The 18,593-nt window shown below is 42.4% G+C and overlaps 2 protein-coding genes across 5 annotated transcripts; one reads left to right on the top strand and one right to left on the bottom strand.

Annotated features, from left to right (window-relative positions):
- Positions 1 to 924: 924 nt before the first annotated feature.
- ehmt2 (euchromatic histone-lysine N-methyltransferase 2) lies at positions 925 to 11,640 on the bottom strand. Of its 3 annotated transcripts, none has more exons than XM_030412139.1 (28): positions 11,556 to 11,640; positions 10,421 to 10,490; positions 10,142 to 10,303; positions 9,639 to 9,916; positions 9,405 to 9,465; positions 9,201 to 9,283; positions 8,869 to 9,000; positions 8,674 to 8,745; positions 8,368 to 8,458; positions 8,044 to 8,127; positions 7,335 to 7,471; positions 6,977 to 7,120; positions 6,422 to 6,744; positions 6,100 to 6,336; positions 5,919 to 6,001; positions 5,605 to 5,711; positions 5,352 to 5,474; positions 5,161 to 5,262; positions 4,532 to 4,636; positions 3,569 to 3,741; positions 3,286 to 3,453; positions 3,054 to 3,198; positions 2,852 to 2,929; positions 2,523 to 2,638; positions 2,254 to 2,340; positions 2,084 to 2,162; positions 1,776 to 1,951; positions 925 to 1,616 (listed from the first exon to the last, which is right to left on the bottom strand). In XM_030412139.1, exons 1-28 carry the CDS (start codon positions 11,625 to 11,627, stop codon positions 1,436 to 1,438), a joined length of 3,669 nt encoding a protein of 1,222 aa, XP_030267999.1. In that variant the 5' UTR covers positions 11,628 to 11,640; the 3' UTR covers positions 925 to 1,435. The 3 variants fall into 3 exon arrangements, with proteins under 3 accessions (XP_030267999.1, XP_030268000.1, XP_030267998.1); XM_030412140.1 differs by having other exon boundaries at positions 3,569 to 3,723; positions 8,044 to 8,130; XM_030412138.1 differs by having other exon boundaries at positions 8,044 to 8,130.
- Positions 11,641 to 11,685: 45 nt separating this feature from the next.
- On the top strand, positions 11,686 to 18,361 carry LOC115578857 (zinc finger and BTB domain-containing protein 12). Of its 2 annotated transcripts, none has more exons than XM_030412141.1 (5): positions 11,686 to 11,975; positions 13,455 to 13,663; positions 13,754 to 13,948; positions 14,319 to 14,525; positions 15,682 to 18,361. In XM_030412141.1, exons 2-5 carry the CDS (start codon positions 13,460 to 13,462, stop codon positions 16,798 to 16,800), a joined length of 1,725 nt encoding a protein of 574 aa, XP_030268001.1. In that variant the 5' UTR covers positions 11,686 to 11,975; positions 13,455 to 13,459; the 3' UTR covers positions 16,801 to 18,361. The 2 variants fall into 2 exon arrangements, with proteins under 2 accessions (XP_030268001.1, XP_030268002.1); XM_030412142.1 differs by having other exon boundaries at positions 13,458 to 13,663.
- Positions 18,362 to 18,593: the final 232 nt, after the last annotated feature.

Genomic DNA, 18,593 nt, shown 5'->3' on the forward strand with positions numbered 1-18,593 from the left:
ATTATTTTGTGTTTTTATATCATGTGGATAATGTGTGAATGAAAGAAAATAACGATGGTGAAATCAAATACATTTCATTTAAGTACATTTTAGGTGCATGTACTTTAGTATTTCCATTTTACGTTCCCCCATATATCTACTAAATAAAGTGTTTTAAACCAACCAACTTCTTTAATAACTTTAGTGACAAGTTACTTTTTGGATTCAGATTAATACAAAATAATAATACTAATAAAGACAGATGGTGGAATGTAATTGAGTACATTTACTCAAGAAATATATATGTTTAAAATGTAGGCTCTTTAACTACACTAAGTATTTCCATTTTATGTTTCCTCTAATATCTACTCCACTACATTTTAGAGGCAAATATAGTGTTTGTTTGTTTTTTACACCATTACACTTTTAATAACTTCATCCACTTGTTACTTTCTAGATTCTAAATAATATAAAATAATAAAAACAATAATTACTTAAATTATTAAACATCTGTCAAAATATTGTTACAAACTGCTTTACACATAGGTAACAGCTAAAATAGTAAACAGCTAGAAATCAACTCATTTAAGTTATCGGATGTTATTATAGGTTAATTCAACCAGCAGCTGCAGCATCAATTTATTGATAATATATATAATCTCCAATTGTGCCCAGTGTAGCAGCTCTCTTGTTTTGCATTGTGGTCTGTAAATGCCTCCAGTGGAGACTATTAACACACCAACAGGCAACAGACTGGATGAGGAACAATCTAGACACTGTATATACAAACTAAATCACAAATGATGAGGTTATTTTATAAGGCAATAAAAATGTCTGGCTGTTTGTTAGGGATGAAATCCTGTGTTCATACTTCTTCCGGACAACATCTGTCCATCACATCATGTTTTGAACCAGATTTAACAAGGAGAAGAATGACACTCTGAATACAAGAGCCCAAAGATCAACTCATGAGCTAATTTATTACACTTAAGAGTGATAAAGAAAGTAATACGTACAAAAATAAAGAAAATAAAGCTAACACAATCATCCTAAAACAACACTATTCATCAGGTCCTTGTTATGTGCAGTATGGGCTGTTTAATGGTTGACCCATTACTGTACTGTGTAAAAATGCATTGCGTTTGTTGGCACGACAGAAAAAAACAGATTTATGACAGTTACAAGATGGCAGACTCCTAATGCGCAAGCTTCATATGTCAAGGCAGAAGGACATCTTGATATACAGTAGACATACTGTACGCACAGAATCACACAGGTTAAAAGAAATGTTAAGGCCCATGTCCTCTTCCATGATGATCAACTTCAAGGTGGCAAGTTTGTGAAGAAAAGAGCTTTTCAAGTAGGAAAAAAAACAGCACCATGCATCAAAGACTGCTGATGTACGTGTGTGTGAAATGGATGAAGCTGATCCAAAGGCCCCGCTGTGCGAGTGTTTTTAAGAGTTTCCCATCAGGCTCATCCCACAGTCGGCTCCCGACTCTGGACAAGCCTCCAGTCGAGCCAGTCTGCTCTGCTCCAAGGCGATGGCCTCGGCCGAGTGCTTACACTTCTCTGATCCACACTGACAGGTGAAATACTTGCTCTTGATGTCCCAGAAGCGGTCTCCATAGTCAAATCTAGAGACACAGACAGGGAGAGTCAAGTTTTTTGGGGAGGTCTTAATTGGAGCTTCAGGCAGACAGAAGAAAAGAAAGAAAGAAAGACAGAAATACAGACAGAAAATAGACAGACAGAAAAAAAGAAAGAAAAGAGGTGATCTTAAACGTCTCACTCACCCCAGCTCTTGTCCGCTGAGGATGTCTCTGGAGCTGAAGAAGGCGATACGGGGGAATCTCAGGTCCTGGTGCAGCATGAACACACGTACTGGGATGAGGTTTGGGTCACACAGGTGGTTGATGAAGCGGCTGATGTTGCCATAGTAGCGGGCGTCGATACAATACACCTCCCCGTCCTACAGAGGAAACACAAGAGGAAGAACATGCATCGTCTTGGAAACCCATCACTGTTCACACAGATTGTGCATGATAAACACGCTCTCTCTTTCAAACACTTCATAAAATACACTCTTCATAAAAAGGTGCACCTTGTTGTCCAGGTCAAACAGGTAGGAGTCGTCTTCTCGAACATCTGCCTCTGCGTCAGAGATCAGCTCCCCGACGTATCTGTGTGGGCAGAAAGAAGCTTCATTTCTAACCTGTGACTTCCCCACATGAAAACAACCTGTCGTTCTCCCGTTGAGCAGGTGTCTCTTACTCGCAGATGAAGCTCCCCTGTGGAATATCCTGCAGAGCTCGGACTCCCCAGCCCATCTTCTCTGTCCTGTAGAGCTGAAGACGAACTCTGACGGGGTAAAGAGTACATTGTGATTTAACAGATGGTTTGATTTGTCTATCCCGATTCTTTCTAGTCAACAACTTCACAAGGTAATCCAATTTGCAGGTTTGGTCATTTTAATAATTAGTTAAAAAGCTGAATGTGGTTGAGAAATGTTATGTCAGATGAGTTATACTCGACATTCTCACTTTATTCCTGCCTGTACGACTCTGTTCTTGCACGTTCGGTAACAGGAGCACGCCATGTTGCACTCAAATATAAGCGGAGGCTCAATTTTGTTGAACTCCTGGAGCAGCCGTTGGTCCTGGAAAAATTATAAAAACAAGCTGATTTTAGTTTCACCTGTCAAAAGCCCCATGGATCTCACTGACCTCCAAACCAAACCTCATTGACATTTCTGCTAATAATTGTGGATTGTATAGATATTTATTTATCCCATGAGAAAAAAAAAATCTCTAAGGTAACAGATATTTGTTTTTTGAGCAGGTTAATGATGTAAAACAACATTTCTAATTACCTTGTCATACCAGCAGCGGATACTGAGCTGTCCACAGAGGCAGTTACTAGACGAGCAGTCGTCGGTGCAGCCACAGTGCTGAATTAAGATAAATGAAGGCATCAGATGTATTCCTCATTGCAGATAATATACATACGTGTGCATTTGTGTCACAGAAAGAAAATAATGACATTAAAATTAAAAGCTGTATTTTCATTTTTACCTGCAAGTGTGTAATATTGCGGTCTATGTTCATTGCTGAAGTTTCACAGTTTTCTGAAACATATTTGTAGTCTGAAGGACAGCCCTCGTCATCCACTGCATTCACGCAGGGGATCGGTACGTTCTCGTAGCCCTGCGCAACATCACTGGAACATGAACGGGGACTTAAATCAGCTACACATCAGGAAACATCTGGAGAAGAACAGCAGGTCATATGAAGTAAAGACTCCTACCTGCAGATGATTCTTTCAGTCCGAAGCATGCGATTAGTTATTCCCCTTCTCAGCTTCCTGTTGATCTGGAGAGCCACCCACACCGGCGTGTCGGGCCGTGCGAGGGTGAGAGGAGTGTCTCCTTCCCTGTTCATGATGTCAATGTCTGCACCTCTGGATAGGAACAACCTGCAGGAAAAAAGAGAAAATTCTACATCATCCCTCAAACAATTGTGCAAGTCTGTGGGCTACAACTCGGTGGACTAGATGGATTAAATGTGGCTACAGCTGGCAATTGACTCACGTGACACATTCCAGGTAGCCCTCTCTCGCGGCTATGTGGAGCGGTGTGTCTCCGTGCATGTTCACTGAGGCAAGGGAGCAGCCAGCGTTCAACACCAGCTCGGCTATATCCACGCTCCCCGCATACGCTGCCCAGTGGAGACACACGTTCAGCTCCTGGAGGGAAAGAGGGGACTGTTTAAAGTAATAACCTGAAATATTTCAATTCAACTGCATTTGTTTTGTCTCTGTTACCACATGCCACAAGACAACAGAGCTGTAAAGAGAGAGGGGCTGCAGTTTCTGTACCATTTTGTATTGCCATTTAAATTTGATCTCTGTGTCCTCAAGCCTGACTTTGGCATCGTTTCAAGCAGAAGAGGTCAGTAAAATGTGCAAATTGGAGCGGTAGCAAATTAGAGGTCTGGTTAATGTTTTCAGGTTTTGTCTTAGTCTTCCATGACAGCAAAATGAATATATAGAGGCCATTTCACTATTTGATTATGATTAAGTTTAGTTCTTTTGTGGACTGTATTCATTTTGTTTATATTTTGGGCACTCAGGGGGCACTCAGCACCAGATCAAGCACTTGTTGGTTAAGGCACAGGTTCAGGATGAAGGTAGAGGGTGTGTCAATGTCAGGTGATGCACCAGGAAGAGAAATGTCTTTTTGTTTGTTTTTTTACCAGAGAGTGACTGACAAAGGCGCCAGACGAATGTATGTTTGCTCTGATCTGGAAAATGACGCCAATCTTGCCTGAGTACAACTTACCTGGACTGGTGGCATGGTGGCCATTTGTTGTAAGTAACCCCCTCCCCCCACTTTTTTGACAAATAGCTGTTATAATATATAGAATATTTTTGGATTGTTAATCAGACAAAACAACAGGAAGACAAACAGGAACACTAAGAGAGGCTGCTAGAGAAAGACATTTTTTTCATGCGACACATTCTACGAACTTTGTGTTCACTAATAGAAACTAACTTTATCATTAATGGTGACATCAGCTCCTCTGTTCAGCAGCGCTTTGATGACCGTTATATGTTTGTGCTCTGCAGCCCAGATGATCGGCGTCCAGCCCCCGCTGTCCTGAAACCAACAAACGTAAGAATAAGAGTTAGGAGGTTACGTTTTCACCCATGTCCACCTGTTGGTTGCTTGGTCGTTAAGGGATGATAAGTGGTGGGTCACCGCCCAGTATAGCCCCCATTAACTTTCGGTGCAGATCCAAATAAAGCGGCAGATCCAGGATTTTTTTTTCTTACTTGGGTGTTTTTCCACATTTTCATTAATTTCTCAGGGAATAATGCATGGTTTATGAGTGTGCATAATTACTATCATCTTAGGTCTAAGAATGTTGGTCCAATGAGTGATTTGTCTAATGACTAGTTAGATAATGTTGAAGAGGATTGTACGCACTGACAGAATAGGGATTTTTTGACTATTTTTCCATATTAACATGGTTGACAAATGTTAGGCATTTATTTACTCGGAAAGCAAAACTATGTCAGTGCAATGCAAAAAGAAGTATAAAGGAATTAATGGAAATAAAAAGAAAAAAAAAAAGGTCATTTGATAGCCCTATAATACAAACATTCAGGCTCTTCCTTTACCTGTGCGTTTACATCAACCTGCCCCGTTTCCAGAAGCATGTTCAAAATTTCCAGGTTTCCCAGTTTGGCTGCGTGGTGGAGGCCAGTATAACCGTCCTCCTCCTGAAGACAAACACAGACTGAAGTCAAATCAACCAACCCCCTGAAAGTTCACGTTTCTGTTGTAATTTTCCGCACAAACAGACACTCACGATATGATAGACACAGGCGCCATTCTGGATCAGGTAGTGAGCCACTTCAATGTGATTGTTGATGATCGCTTCCAACAGGGGCGTCCTCATGTCTTTGTCCTGGGCGTCCACTTTAGCACCAGCCTGTTGGAGCACAATCAAATATCATCTTTAATCGCAGGCACAAATCTAGGAGATGATATGAACAGCCAAGATGAGTAATGAGTACTGCGTTTTTAGCTGCAGCTTTGTTTTAAATCCCGTCATTTCTCACCTGTATGAGCATGTAGCAGATTTCCAGCAGACCTCTCTGAGCTGCAGCGTGCAGAGCAGAGCGCCTGTTCTGAGAGTCAGGTTGGTACGTTGGATCTATGCCCTCCACTGTGATACGCAGACACACAAAGTTTTAACACTCACATCTGCACAGACTCACAAGGAGCTCTTGGGATCAGCAACCAACAGGAAGTGTAAAAGGATATACATTAAAGAATTTCATGTGTGATCGAACCCAGACAGTACGAGTAAAATAAGATCTATCATTAACTCTTTGTCTTTATAATCGTCCAGACAAGTATTTTAGTCACTCACTCAGCATGAGCAGAACTCTCTGCACCTCTCCTTGTTTGGCAGCTGGATAGAGCTGGCGGGGGTGGAACCTCAGTTTCTTCTTCCTACCAAAGAAAAACAACAATTTGACGAAAACAAATCTCAGCTGAAAGCTTTCTCATATCTTCGGTCACGGAAAATAAATATAAATCTGAACTCCAACCTCTCAGTGTCCTGCGTGAGAATGGCCTTCTGCAGCGCCGCCCTGCTGGGCCCAGGTGGTAGTGCGCTCGGACTGACAGGTTTCCCATTTGGCATGCAGAGCGAGGGCCCCACACTGTCCACTCCCTCCTCTGCTGGGGGGACGGTGGTTGCGGTTGCTGCAGAGGCTACAGGCTGCGTGGGCTGCTGCTGCTGCTCCACCGCCACCGTTACCAAACCGTGACTACGCATACGAGCGCTGGGGGAGGCCGTGAAGAAGAGCCCAGGTAAGAAAACAAGAAAAGGGTTTGACAATATTTCTCTCATATGTCATCCTATTTTACCTGACAGGTCTTTCGGGCATCTTCCCATCTTTCATCCCTCCTGTTGAGGCCGTAAGCGAGGGTGCCGTGGGGGCGGAGGGCGGCAGAGACGGGGTGGTGGTGGAAGAGGCCGACATCGTGACAACGGTGGTTGCGGAGGCTGTAGCCGAGCTGAAGGAGGGGATGGTGACCTCCTGGGCCTCGGAGGCATCTTCACCACAGTGTGGACAGAAGAGCATGCCGCCGTCGTTCGCTCTGCTGCGCCCTCCGCCCAGCACCGTCACGCAACCGCGGTGGAAGCGGTGAGCGATGCGCTGGTCCGGGCAGCACTCGAGAAACGTGCCCTGAAAGAGAAGAAGAAGGGTGGATTTAAAGTAGGAGAAAGATAGATATAGATGAGGAGAAAGACGAGACGAAAGTAGGATATGAAGGAGGAAAAGGGGGTGAAAAAAGTAAAAGATTGAGTAGGAGAAGGATGGTTATCAAGGAGGATTATGGGTATAAGAAAGCTGGATTTGGGGAGGAGAAACAAAAAATAAGAAGTAAGAAGAGGAAAGAAATATTATCAACACTCACCGCTATGCAGAAGTATCCACACCCGGGACAGCAGTGGTGTTTGACCATGTGTGATCGATGGGCATCACAGAGAACCATGAGGGGAACCCGACTCGACGGCCGCATCGTCTCCCCTTTTATTGTCCGATTGGTGCAAGCCCTCAGCTGGCAAAAAGTCCAGGAGAGACAGGAGTTAGAGATGTGGATCCACTCACACACAAACACACACACTGTAATGCTACCCAGATCTACAAGAAACATAAATCTAAACATATCAGATATATAAAGCTAAATCATTGTTGTTATGATTACCTGTAAATACCCATTAATATATCACATGATTACGCAGACGGAGAGCTCCTGCAGAGTCAACACAAACCTCTCCGTTGATGCTCTCAGTGGCCATACACTGTCTGCTGACGCGGTGGCTGGTGCTGTCCACTCGAGGAGCCTCCATCCTGCAGCTGCACAGAGGAAGCTCCTCCAGCCGCTCCGTGTCTCCTGCATCGCTTCCTTCTGCAGGACAGATTTGATTATTTTTGAGGCAACAGTCCATTTCACATTGAGGGAGATTAACAACATAACCCTAAAAGTGTGTTATTCATATTGTACCTGAAAAGATGAATGGATTGTTTGAACGAAAATGTACTTCTTTTGATAATCAAATCATCTTTTGAGTAATTTCACTAGGCAAAGATGCCAAACACACTACGGTTTTGCTGCTTTTTCTCTGTTATAAAAAAAATGGTACATTAAAACAGCTTTTGAAGCACCAAAACTTAAAACAAGCCAAGATATTAAAAGTTAGGCAAAGGCTCACATATTAGTGGCAGCAATCTGAATTTCTTTAATCTTTACTAATCATTAGATAAAACAGTAGCAGACACATTTTCTATCAATCGCTTAGTCATTTCATTGTCAAGTTCTCGCAGCAGCCATTGAATAAAAGTCTTCTTATTTGTCCTAGAAAATCTCTTTTCTGGGGAAGATTAAGGCTATGGTTAATACTACAATTATTAGGAGCAAAAGATAAAGAAAAGGCAGTAATACCTTCAAAAGTGACAAACACAAATCAATCATGAACGTACCATGATGAGGAGAAAGTGTCAAACTGTCAGCAGCAGCGATGTCCAGAGCGCCCAGAGGAACCTCTGTGTACTCAGTCGTCCTTCCTGCTGAGGAAAAAAAAAATCACATGAGATACACGTTAGTAATTATGCAGTTAGCGGGGTAGAAATGCAGTCTTGTCACCAATCAACAGAAAAATATACATTAAGGTCTCGACAAACAGATCATGATTCAGTTATTGATAATAAAGAGGCTTTTCTGTTGATAAACTACATCTTACATGATTCAGCGCTGTACATTTTTATGGGAGACAAGTTTTAGACCCCGCAGGTAACATCACTCACCTCCGACTGTCTCCACCACGTCGGCTGTGTTTGACGACTCCTCGCTCTCGTTTTTACTCTGTCCGGCTCTCTGTGTTTCAGACTCTGAACTCTGCAAGGATAAAATGTCAGAATATAAAAATCTATCATGTGTAAAAAAAAAAAAAGAAGGGGGGGGGGTGAAGACATAATAGACATCATAGTTTGTTTTTTTGTAACAACAATCCAATCACACGAGTTACACAGTGTCTGTAGAGAGAGATAAGTGTATTTTTAAGTACATCACAAAGTTATTATGATGCTTGTAAAATAGATAGAATCACTCACATGATCTGACATGTTCACTGACCCCTCTATGTCATTAGTGTGCTGTCTTGCTTCTGCTCCACCATCTTTAAACTATGAAAGAAATAAAAGGAATTAGTTTAACAGTAGAAATATTATTGCTATTGCATTGTTCTAAATAATAATTGTGACAAGTGTTCACTTTTAATGGACAATAAATAAATCTAAGCATCACACCTTTCCTGAATCTCGGGCAGACGGACTGGAAATTTGAGTTTTTTCCTCTTCCAACCTCCCCGAACTGCCGTTGTTTTTCTCTGGTGAAGTTTTTGTAACAGACTCCATCTTTTTATGGAATAAGGTTTCTTCCTAAGTTCAGGAAAGACATTTGCAATGAAGAATATTAGAGGGACCATTCAGTTCGAAGACAAAAATACATATTTTTCCCCGACTGTTTTGGTGTGAGTGGCCGGGTTTTGGAGATTTGGGCTGTTGGGGTAAACTGTTCCTATCACAACTAAACAAGTATTATAAGTTTCAAAAATATATGTGCAAAAACATAATCTTACCACAGTTTGAGCGTTGTTTGGAACATTCTCTGACTTGGCAGGTGCTCTGTCAGATGAATGATCCAGTTTTCTCCTTTTGGCAACTATTGGGAGCATAAACCATAACACGGTGAGTTTCAAGGCTCTCTCACTATTTTGTAATCATAGAAATTTGATCATTTTACACAGGAAACATTAGTGATTCTGAGTATTCTGGTCACTAACCTGTTTCAGAGTCTGGGGAAAGGCAGGCAGAAGATCCTGAAGGTGCCTCCGCGTGGCTCACCTATAAAAAAAATTAAAAAAACTGTGCGTTACTCAAGGTTACAACAAACAACTGAAAGACTGCTAAACTGTGCGTGTGTTCCGTCAGTGGATGGAAGATTTTTAACAGTTCATAAAAACACTTTCAAGAGCATTACATATTTGCTTTTCCTCCTACCAAATGAAAACGCTTACCTGCCCTGGTGGAGGCCTGTTCATGGTCTTGCGGGCCCTGTGGATCTTAGGTGGGGCAGGAGAGACAGAGGGAGATGAGGAGGCCGTGGCAGAGGAGGAACATGAAGAGGATGAGGAAGATGACGAGGAAGAGCAGGGAGCAGGGGCATGGACGGTTTTACTGCTAGCTGGCCCAGAAACACTCATCTTTGCTCGGCCAGGGGACAACGATGAAGACGTAGAAGGAGAGGAGGACAACGAAGAGGCGGACATTGATGGAAGGGACTTTGCTGCATGTCCTGTAAGAGGAAGGTGAGAGCAATAAATGTGAAAAAAACCTAAGTCTCCAGGAAATTTTTAAATTAGTCAACACTCTAAAATAAAAAAAAAATAAGCTGTAAAATGTCATTGAACGAGGTACTACCAGATAAACAACTTGTAAAATTTGAGACAGATCAAATTACTCCAACAAATAGCCACCTTTTCGGTAACGTCACTGAAAGCTGACTGGACCTGAGTCTTACCTGCGGCAGGTTTGTTTGGAGAGGAGGACGGTGACCACGTCTCATCCTCCTCTCCAGCTCTGGAAGCATCCTTTCCAGGCTGCTGAGATGACAGCATCGATGGCATACCACCCATTGGCTCTGTCTTCTGGGCAGCAGCAGCTGAGGTGGAGGCCACATTATCTGAAAGTTTTAAGTTCTCCATGAGTTTTTACAAGTACCACTGACAAAACTCACGCATGAATTCTGTTGATGTATGTTCTAAAAAATACACAGATCTTGTTATGGCAATAGACATACCTTCTTTCACATGACTTGGCCCAGCTAATGACTCTGCTGGTGTTTCTGAGTCATTTCCTTCGAGAGCCTCCTGGTAGAGAAACAAAGCATGTCAGGAAATATCATATCCATCTGTCTTTTTAAAAAGCAAATGATAACAGATTAGCAGCTGTCTTTTAAGCACATTAATGAAGGCTGGCAAAACAGTAACAAAGAAATTACTAGCCAGGATTCCCCAGTGAACAAAGTTTAAACTAGGAGCAGATGCATCATCTGGCGCTGATATTCAGCATTTTTTGCTATTCCTATTAGCATTCTCTGTAGAAGGGACCTCATACTGAAGATGTTATTAACTGTGAAGGGTTACATTAGATAAAATGTGGTAACTTGCCTAGTTTAAAAGATAATATATCCAGTCACCAAACACATGCACTAAATAATTTAGTGTCAATAAACTTAAGTTAAACAAGCATCCGATCACTAAAGTCTGTTAACGTGTTTATAACTGCCAGTTCCGTTTTTAGTGGTTGAGTGAGTAACTTCCTGGTTCTCCACTCCAAAATAAACCTGTCAACCAATGGCCGATCTTCTCGGATGTTACGTCACGTGCCGCCATCAGTCAATCAACCCATTCATGCCTTTTAAACAAACCGAAGCAAGACCTTTCAGCTAACATCAGTCCTTACAATAAAATTGAGTGTAGATTTAAGACGTTAAAAGCTTAAATTCATCTGCTCTCGCTTACATTAACGTTATTTTATCATTATCACAGTGTGAAAAGGAGAGTTTAGGTGTTTTAGCTTGAAAACTGGTCCCAACTTCCAATCGCCTATCGTAATAAAAGCAACACAAGAAAGATGGCTGCGCAGTGATATGAAGCAGAAAGAAATACAGGAAGTAATTGAAACAATAGCAATATTAGAGTATTTTTTGTTAGCTAGTTGACACAAAAAATGTTACAGGCTAACGTGGCTAGCCATGTAGCACAGCTTGCAACAAAGACCTCTAATAATCGACCAATAAGGACATTTTTAATTGTGTCAGCCTGTAGCATAATTTGCATGTTTTCGCTATGTCGGCTAACGCGTTTACAAGTGGTTAAAAAGACGTGAATTCCGTCAGCATGCATGTTTTTGCGTTGCATTGGGTTTGCTACCTTTGCCGTTGTCTCGGATGCCGACATGTTTCCCGATGACCACCACCGACGTATATAAACGTGCCGCGTCATTGCCCAAGCCCCGCCCCCGCGTGTCTATTGATTTCTTGAAGTGCTGATCAGAAGTCAGCGTGCGTACTCCGCTTTTACGGCTAGCCGCGGTGAGCACCCTCACGCCGAAACCGATTCACAGTCAGTTTGGTGGCGACAGAGCAGCGGTTTTGTATTTTGTTGTCACGGGATGCGCTTCCTCCTCAAAGAGGCCAAAAAGTAAACAGAAATCGAGGTAGTAGCTGGTGGCAGTGGGGATGAGGAAACATTGCCGGCTAACTAACGTCGCGTCAGTCAACTGTTGTCCTGTCGAAACAAACCCGGGTCGGTTATTTTAGAAAGCCGCGAGGACGTTCAACGAAAGGAAAGGTGAGTGACAGCAAAGTTTGACGATAATTGAAATTAGGGGTTTTTATTTGTTTCTGTGGTCGGTCACTAAACGAGGCCAGCAGGCTAACCACAAGCTAAGCTAACGTCCAGACAAGTAACATTAGGCCAGGAGGAAAGGGTGCAAATATGTCAGCTATGATCAATTTTACCCAAACAAGTCGATAAAATAACCCAATTTTATTATAAGCTCTGCGTTGCTTCTCTTATAGCATTTAGTCACCTTTTATATGACATTACCTTGCTATAACACACAGTCAGTAACGTTAGCAGATAAAATGGTGTCTTTTCTTGCTCTTACAGATGCACTTCAAGTGATACAATCCTCTGAATCTATTTACGATACTTTAGTGAATAATCTGAATTAAGTGGGCAATAATTGGCTCTTTTCGTCTGGCCATTATATGAACAGTACTGCTGCTTTTTCAAATGTGCAAGGCTAGATTATATTGCCATAGAGGAGAAATCATCAGTACACAACTATATGCCTTAAACATAATTTTATATGTATGATAATTATCATTATTGTTATTCAGACTTTGACTTTGACAGTTTGTGATATTCTACTTCTGCCTGTTTTGCCCTAATCAAGTTTAATCCACACACTGAAATATATGTTTTACTTGGATTCTTCATGAGTATTTCGGATGTGTTATGTTTCGTGAGGGATGCTCCAACAGTGTTTATATTTTCATTAAAGATGAATCTGCCGATTTTTGTCAGAATTAAGACATTTCATCAATCTGTAAATGATTTCAAAGAGCCCAAAGTGGTGTTTTTACGATTCCTTCAACTGTCTGACAAACAGCCCAAAAAACATTTTCTGCTTAATGTCATGTGATGTAGGAGAAAGTAATACAGCAAATCAAAAACATTAGAAAAAAAAAACTTTGATTGAAATAACTTCATATTTCAGTACAGCCATAAGATATCTTTTTTGTTTAAAGACGATTGCAAAATAGTTTTCTCTTCTTTTATAATTTATACAGCGATGATACAGGAAGCGAAAAATGAACAAGCAAACAACTAAATCCAAAACCTTCCTCATATTTGAGAGGATGAAACGATCAATTACCAAATAGTTTGAGATGAATGATTTTCACAAAATGTTATGTCCTGACAGACATGAAACTTGATATAAACTTTAAATATGTGTACTTTATGACACACTAATACAGTAGAATTGAATTTTCGTAGATAAGCAAATGAACACAGATCATTCTGTGTTCATTTGCGTATCAATGAAAAGCCGTTAATTTTTATTAATGTGGTATATCTTGAAACTGGTATCTCGTTCAACCCACTGCTCAAAACCAGGTTCTTGACAAGGTGTTGAACAGACTGTCTTAGATCTCAGATAGCTTTGTGTATTAGATCATGTAAGACAGACTCTTATTTGTCCAACCATCTTGCATTTTGTATCTGTAATTTTGAAATGAATTCTTCCCCGCTTCTCTACAGTAGAGATGGAGATGCTGTGTTTTCGCTTGCCGGGCCACGGCGACACGACCCTGAAGCACATGAATACACTAAGGTCCCGCCAGCACTTCTGTGACATCACCATCGTGGCCAGCAACAACCAGACGTTCAAGGGACATAAGGTCGTGCTGGCTGCCTGCTCGCCCTTCTTGCGGGACCAGTTCCTCCTCAACCCATCCCCCAAGCTTCAGGTAGGCAGGTGTCCCCAGGCAGTCCACCTATCATTATTGTGTCTCTGTGCTGGGTGAAAACATTGTTTTTCTTTTCACATTTTTATGCAGGTGTCAATGCTGTACAGCTCCACAGTGGTGTGCGATCTGCTTCAGTCTTGTTACACTGGCGTCTTGCAGTTTAACCCAGAAGAGATTGTTAACTACCTGACCGCTGCCAGTTACCTACAGATGGAGCACATTGTGGAGCGCTGCCGGGGAGCACTGAAGAAGTATGTGCAGTTAAAGAACCCTGGTCCACCAAAGGTCAGTGACCCAAAACAATCAGTTTAAATGTTTATCATTCTTTCGATATATTCTTTAATATGTTGTGCACTGAATTTTATTTCCAGATTTTTTATTAATTCAGTCATATTTTATTGAACATTGTGTTTTAGGTGCATGTAAATCAATCAAAGTCTTCAGTGTAGAAAACCTGACGGCTTTGTCTTCCAGTTTTATCCTTGTTTTATGTTAATATCGCTTAAATTTTTGTTTGGTGTAACATGCAAAGCTTTCAATGAATCATCTTTCACCTCTTTTTCCTACCTTTTTTGTGTTTATAGTGAGATGCTCTCAACACTTTCATAGCGTGTAGTGATGCAATTGTCGTTTTTTTTCTGTTTCGTCCTTTCAGATGACCGCTGAGGAGAGCCAGTCTCGTCCGGTGATCGTCAGCGGCAGCATTCATTCCGTCGCATCTCCCCCCGCGGGCAGATCCTCCTCTGTGCAGGCGCACAGTCCTGTGTTACACTCACTGGAGGAGAACAACGGCGATATGTCTGCTCAGGGCAGCAGTCAGCACCACGATGACGGTGCCATGCTGGATCAGCCATGTATTAAGGTTTGTGTTTGAGAGAAAAAATGCTGAGACCCACCCTCCATCCATGTTTCATTGAAATCAGTTCAGTGTTTTGTTTATTTGAGATCCTGCTGATGGACCAGCATACTACAGATGAAAAAATACTTTTCTCGGCAGTGGTAATAAAAAGCAAAACCTGCAGCAATTTTCCAAAAGAGTGTCAGTGTTACAAAAGGTGTCAACAGCAAAAAAGGCTAAAACAATTGGATTACAGGGAGAATTACGATAAGTATAACACAGAATAATACAGCAAATCGGCACACAGAGAAAACCACAAGAGGAGAGAGATGTGGTTAAAGAATTCTAGTAAAGGCTTTCTGATGAACGTATGTTTAAAGAAGTGATTTAAAAGACACAAAATAGTTGTAGCACACTCATTTTTATTGATATGTTTGGTATATATTTTACTGCATGCAAGCTTTCAAGCCTTCAAGGGGCAAGTAAATGACAGATTGTGTTCTATTAGCCAGTCTTGCCTGGATATTGGTGGTTCTCTCCGTTTTTATTGAGATTTATTCAAAGCTGCAAACGTTGGCGGCACAAGGACAGTTCCTGATCCCGAACAACGTCTGCTACACAAGGCAGAGAGCTCTCTCTCCACCGTCTTTGTCCGACTCATAAATGGTCCCAGCAGACGGTCAGTGAAGTGTGACAAAGGGTGATAAAGGCTGGGTCTTACAGAGGACCGGCTAACGGGATGAAAAGGGTGAAGAAGATAACAGAGAGCACAGGATCAACACAGAAATGAGGCTGTCAGGGATAATTTGAAAATAAATCCACTACCTGTTTCTGCCCTTGAAAGTTCACATAAGGGCACCAGTGCAGATATTTTTGTCTGACTTTTGGTCCCAAAACAGTTAATCCATTAAAAGAAAATGAATTGCCAACAATTAAAGTAGGTAACGAAAGGGAGTTAAGACAATAATGCTCATGTTTGCTATTTGTAGCTTCTCAAATGTGAGGATTTCTTATTTTCTCTGTCTCATATGACTGTAAATTTTATATCTTTGAGTTTGAGACTTAAAGCTGGACAGAGTATGCAATTTTGGGGAAAGTGTGTGAAATTATGATGGGCATTTTTCACAGTTTTCAAACTCAACAAATCTTTCTCTCTACACACCTTTTATTTCTGTTCCAGGTTAATGCATCAGACGAGGAGGAGGTGGCCAGGCAGGAGGACTACGATGTGTTGAGAGTTTACATCGCTGAAGAAGATCAGATGAACAGGGACCAGGAGGAGGAGAGAGGAGCTCCCTCCGATGGACCTCAAGACGAGTGCTACCCGGAGACGGATGGTGTTGTGATCGGAGGAGACGGCAGCGAATTCGACTTGAATCCGACGGAGGGAGATCTCAGCACTGGGGGACTTTCAATAGAGGGGCTCCGTGCTTTCAGGCGAAGGCTATCTGACCCTAAAATCGGCCGGGGGAGAGGGAGAGGGAGGGGGCGGGGCTTTAAGAGGAGACGTTGGGTGGCATCACAGGAACGAAGACCTCCAGGCATGGATCACCACCAGGATTTGTGGTATCTGGCGACTGCTGGGATGGGAGGGAGCTTCGGGCTGGACTACAGCCAAGAGGGGCTAAAGGCGGGAGGTTACGTCTCAGTTGACCTCCCACGGTTAGACTTTGGCATGGGTGACAATCAGGGAGAAAAGGTCTCGCCAATGGCTGCCAACAGTTTGACCCAGTATGCCCTGGAGGAGTCGAACTGTGCTGCTGGTGAGGGGAGCTCAGGGCTGACGACTGTGGGAACAAACGAGGGAGGGGATGAGTCAGTCGCAGTGGTGGGATCAACCTCAAGTGTCACTGGGCCTGTAATCTGCGAGCACTGCGGCATGACGTTCCCCTCCGCCCACTCCCTCGCCATCCACTCCCGCTCCACCCACCTGCTGTACGCCTGCCCGTGCTGCGGCAAACACTTCCACCACTCGGCCAACCTCACCCGACACATGGCTGTGCACCGAGGCGTCGGCAAAACCCACCAGTGCCCCCTGTGCTACAAGACTTTCACGCAAAAGTCCACACTGATAGACCACATGAACCTGCACAGCGGCGAGCGGCCGCACCGCTGCGCATACTGCCACGCCCGCTTCGCCCACAAGCCTGCCTTACGACGCCACCTGAAGGAGCAGCACGGGAAAACCACAGGGCAGAACTCCCTGCATGAGCAGGAGGAGAGGGAAAGGGAGAGAGGAGCTGCTGGAGGGATACGAGAGGAAGAGCAGGAGTGTCTGGTGACTGAACAGGTGTCATAAGCCAAAGGGTCAAAGACAGGAAAGTGTCTGAAGCTCACGGTCTTACTGCTGTCAAATGGGGAGATCAGTCTGTGTGGCTGGGAACTGACTATGAGGCCTTTTTAAAATCTCAGACTGTGAGTCCTTACACATGAAATAGTGTCAAATATTGATAAAAGTATGCACATTAAGTGATGGAAGTGGGTAAAAATAAATAAAAGAGGCCTTTTTATCACGGCAGACATTCTGAGTGGTCGCAGCAGGAAAAGCACAGGTTTTATTTCTTTTTTCTGGCATAGACACCTTTATTAAGCAGTAGACGGATAGGAAATATGGGAGAGAAAGGGGGATGTGACATGCAGCAAAGGACCTCTGGCTGGAATCGAACTGGGGTCGGCTGTGTTCATGGCATGCGCTCTAACCACTCAACCACCTGCGCGCCGACAGGTTTTATTTCTAACATTAACAGTAGCTGGGGCTGCTAGATATGACAAAAATCTCATATACATCATACCATATCTAAATCAGATGCATATCACAATATAGCACAGTTTCTGAAAATTCAATGAACACGCATTTTTTTGTAAAATGACCACATGGAAATTGTCCATATTCTACATATTCGTCTGTACTTTTGTGACTCTGGTATGTAGACTCTCTGTCATATGTGATAATAGAGGTTAGTGGTGTGAGCTTAATGGGAATAAGTTCACACCATTAAATGAGCCTTAATATTAAATGTGCCTTACTTTAGGCATTCTTTTTTTATTGCCACATGACGCATATCATAGTGTCATGGCTGTTTTGTTTTCATATGTCCCAGTAAGCCGTTAAGATCTTGGTATAAGACCTTTCTGAGGCCAATCCCATTATCAACTCTGCTCATCAGTCCGATTTTGACAGTCTGTCATCACATAAAATGGATGAGATGTGAGAACATTTGTACGTTTTGTTTTTATTTTGGTCAAGGAAATCATCTACTGTTCATGTGGTGAGACTGTTATAACACTGGATATTTAACCTCTGTAATGGATGTGCCGCTCAGTTGGGAATGAGGTTGTCATGATTTTTAGAATTTTAAACTACTGATACAGTACTTATTCCATATGATACCTTGGCAAGCAGTGCCACTCGTGTAATCATCGTTATACAACTGACACTGTTCTCATCTTTGATTGTGTTATAAAATCATGATTTGGAACGTTTCTTCCGCTCCACCACAAGTTTAATGTGATGATTAGAAAAGTCAGAAAAATATGTAAGTTGGGAGGCATAAAATTCAGATGCATCGGGAGATTTTGAACCGGTTTTTGTCTCCACAGTTGCAGGAAACCTGAAACTGAAGCATCTCAAGAGAATTCAGCCAACATTGATATTTATTTTTACACCTGTGCTTCTCCTACTGTGACGTGTCAATGAAAGTCCCATTGAGTTTCATGTCTCTTTAGACTAGCTTGTTCAGTTTGACTCAGAACTGTAATCCTGAACTTGAATATATGTATCGCATGTTCAGCGCGATGACTCCTGCTGGGCAAAGAAAAGATGACGTGTAAATAAAATAATCTGCAAGTGTTTTTCTTAATCATGACTCGGTTGTGTAACAGTCTGCCCGCCCACACAAGTGTTCAACTATTCAGCTACTTTTTTAGAAGGCCAGATAGGGGAAAAAAAAGTGCAGCGGGGACAGACATTTACATTCTTTATGTCTGGTCTGCAAAGCTTTTTCAATCTTTTTTAATCAAAGTGGTCGAGTAGGTTGTCAGTTCGATTCTCTTACATGCCTTCTGCGTCAACAATAGTGTTTTGCACTGAAT

Source organism: Sparus aurata, chromosome 3, assembly GCF_900880675.1.
Source record: "Sparus aurata chromosome 3, fSpaAur1.1, whole genome shotgun sequence".
Taxonomy (NCBI): domain Eukaryota; kingdom Metazoa; phylum Chordata; class Actinopteri; order Spariformes; family Sparidae; genus Sparus; species Sparus aurata.

What these genes read in the sequence shown, in the direction of transcription:
- ehmt2 (XM_030412138.1), bottom strand. Translation starts at nt 11,627, where the DNA reads ATGACGCGGCACGTTTATATACGTCGGTGGTGGTCATCGGGAAACATG. An exon ending in AGGTTGATGTAAACGCACAG is followed by an intron (nt 4,637 to 5,160) that starts GTAAAGGAAGAG and finishes TGTTGGTTTCAG; the next exon opens with GACAGCGGGGGCTGGACGCC. An exon ending in ATGTCACCATTAATGATAAA is followed by an intron (nt 3,742 to 4,531) that starts GTTAGTTTCTAT and finishes TACTTTAAACAG; the next exon opens with TCCCCTCTTTCCCTCCAGGA.
- LOC115578857 (XM_030412141.1), top strand. Translation starts at nt 13,460, where the DNA reads ATGGAGATGCTGTGTTTTCGCTTGCCGGGCCACGGCGACACGACCCTG. An exon ending in ACCCATCCCCCAAGCTTCAG is followed by an intron (nt 13,664 to 13,753) that starts GTAGGCAGGTGT and finishes ATTTTTATGCAG; the next exon opens with GTGTCAATGCTGTACAGCTC. An exon ending in TGGATCAGCCATGTATTAAG is followed by an intron (nt 14,526 to 15,681) that starts GTTTGTGTTTGA and finishes TTTCTGTTCCAG; the next exon opens with GTTAATGCATCAGACGAGGA.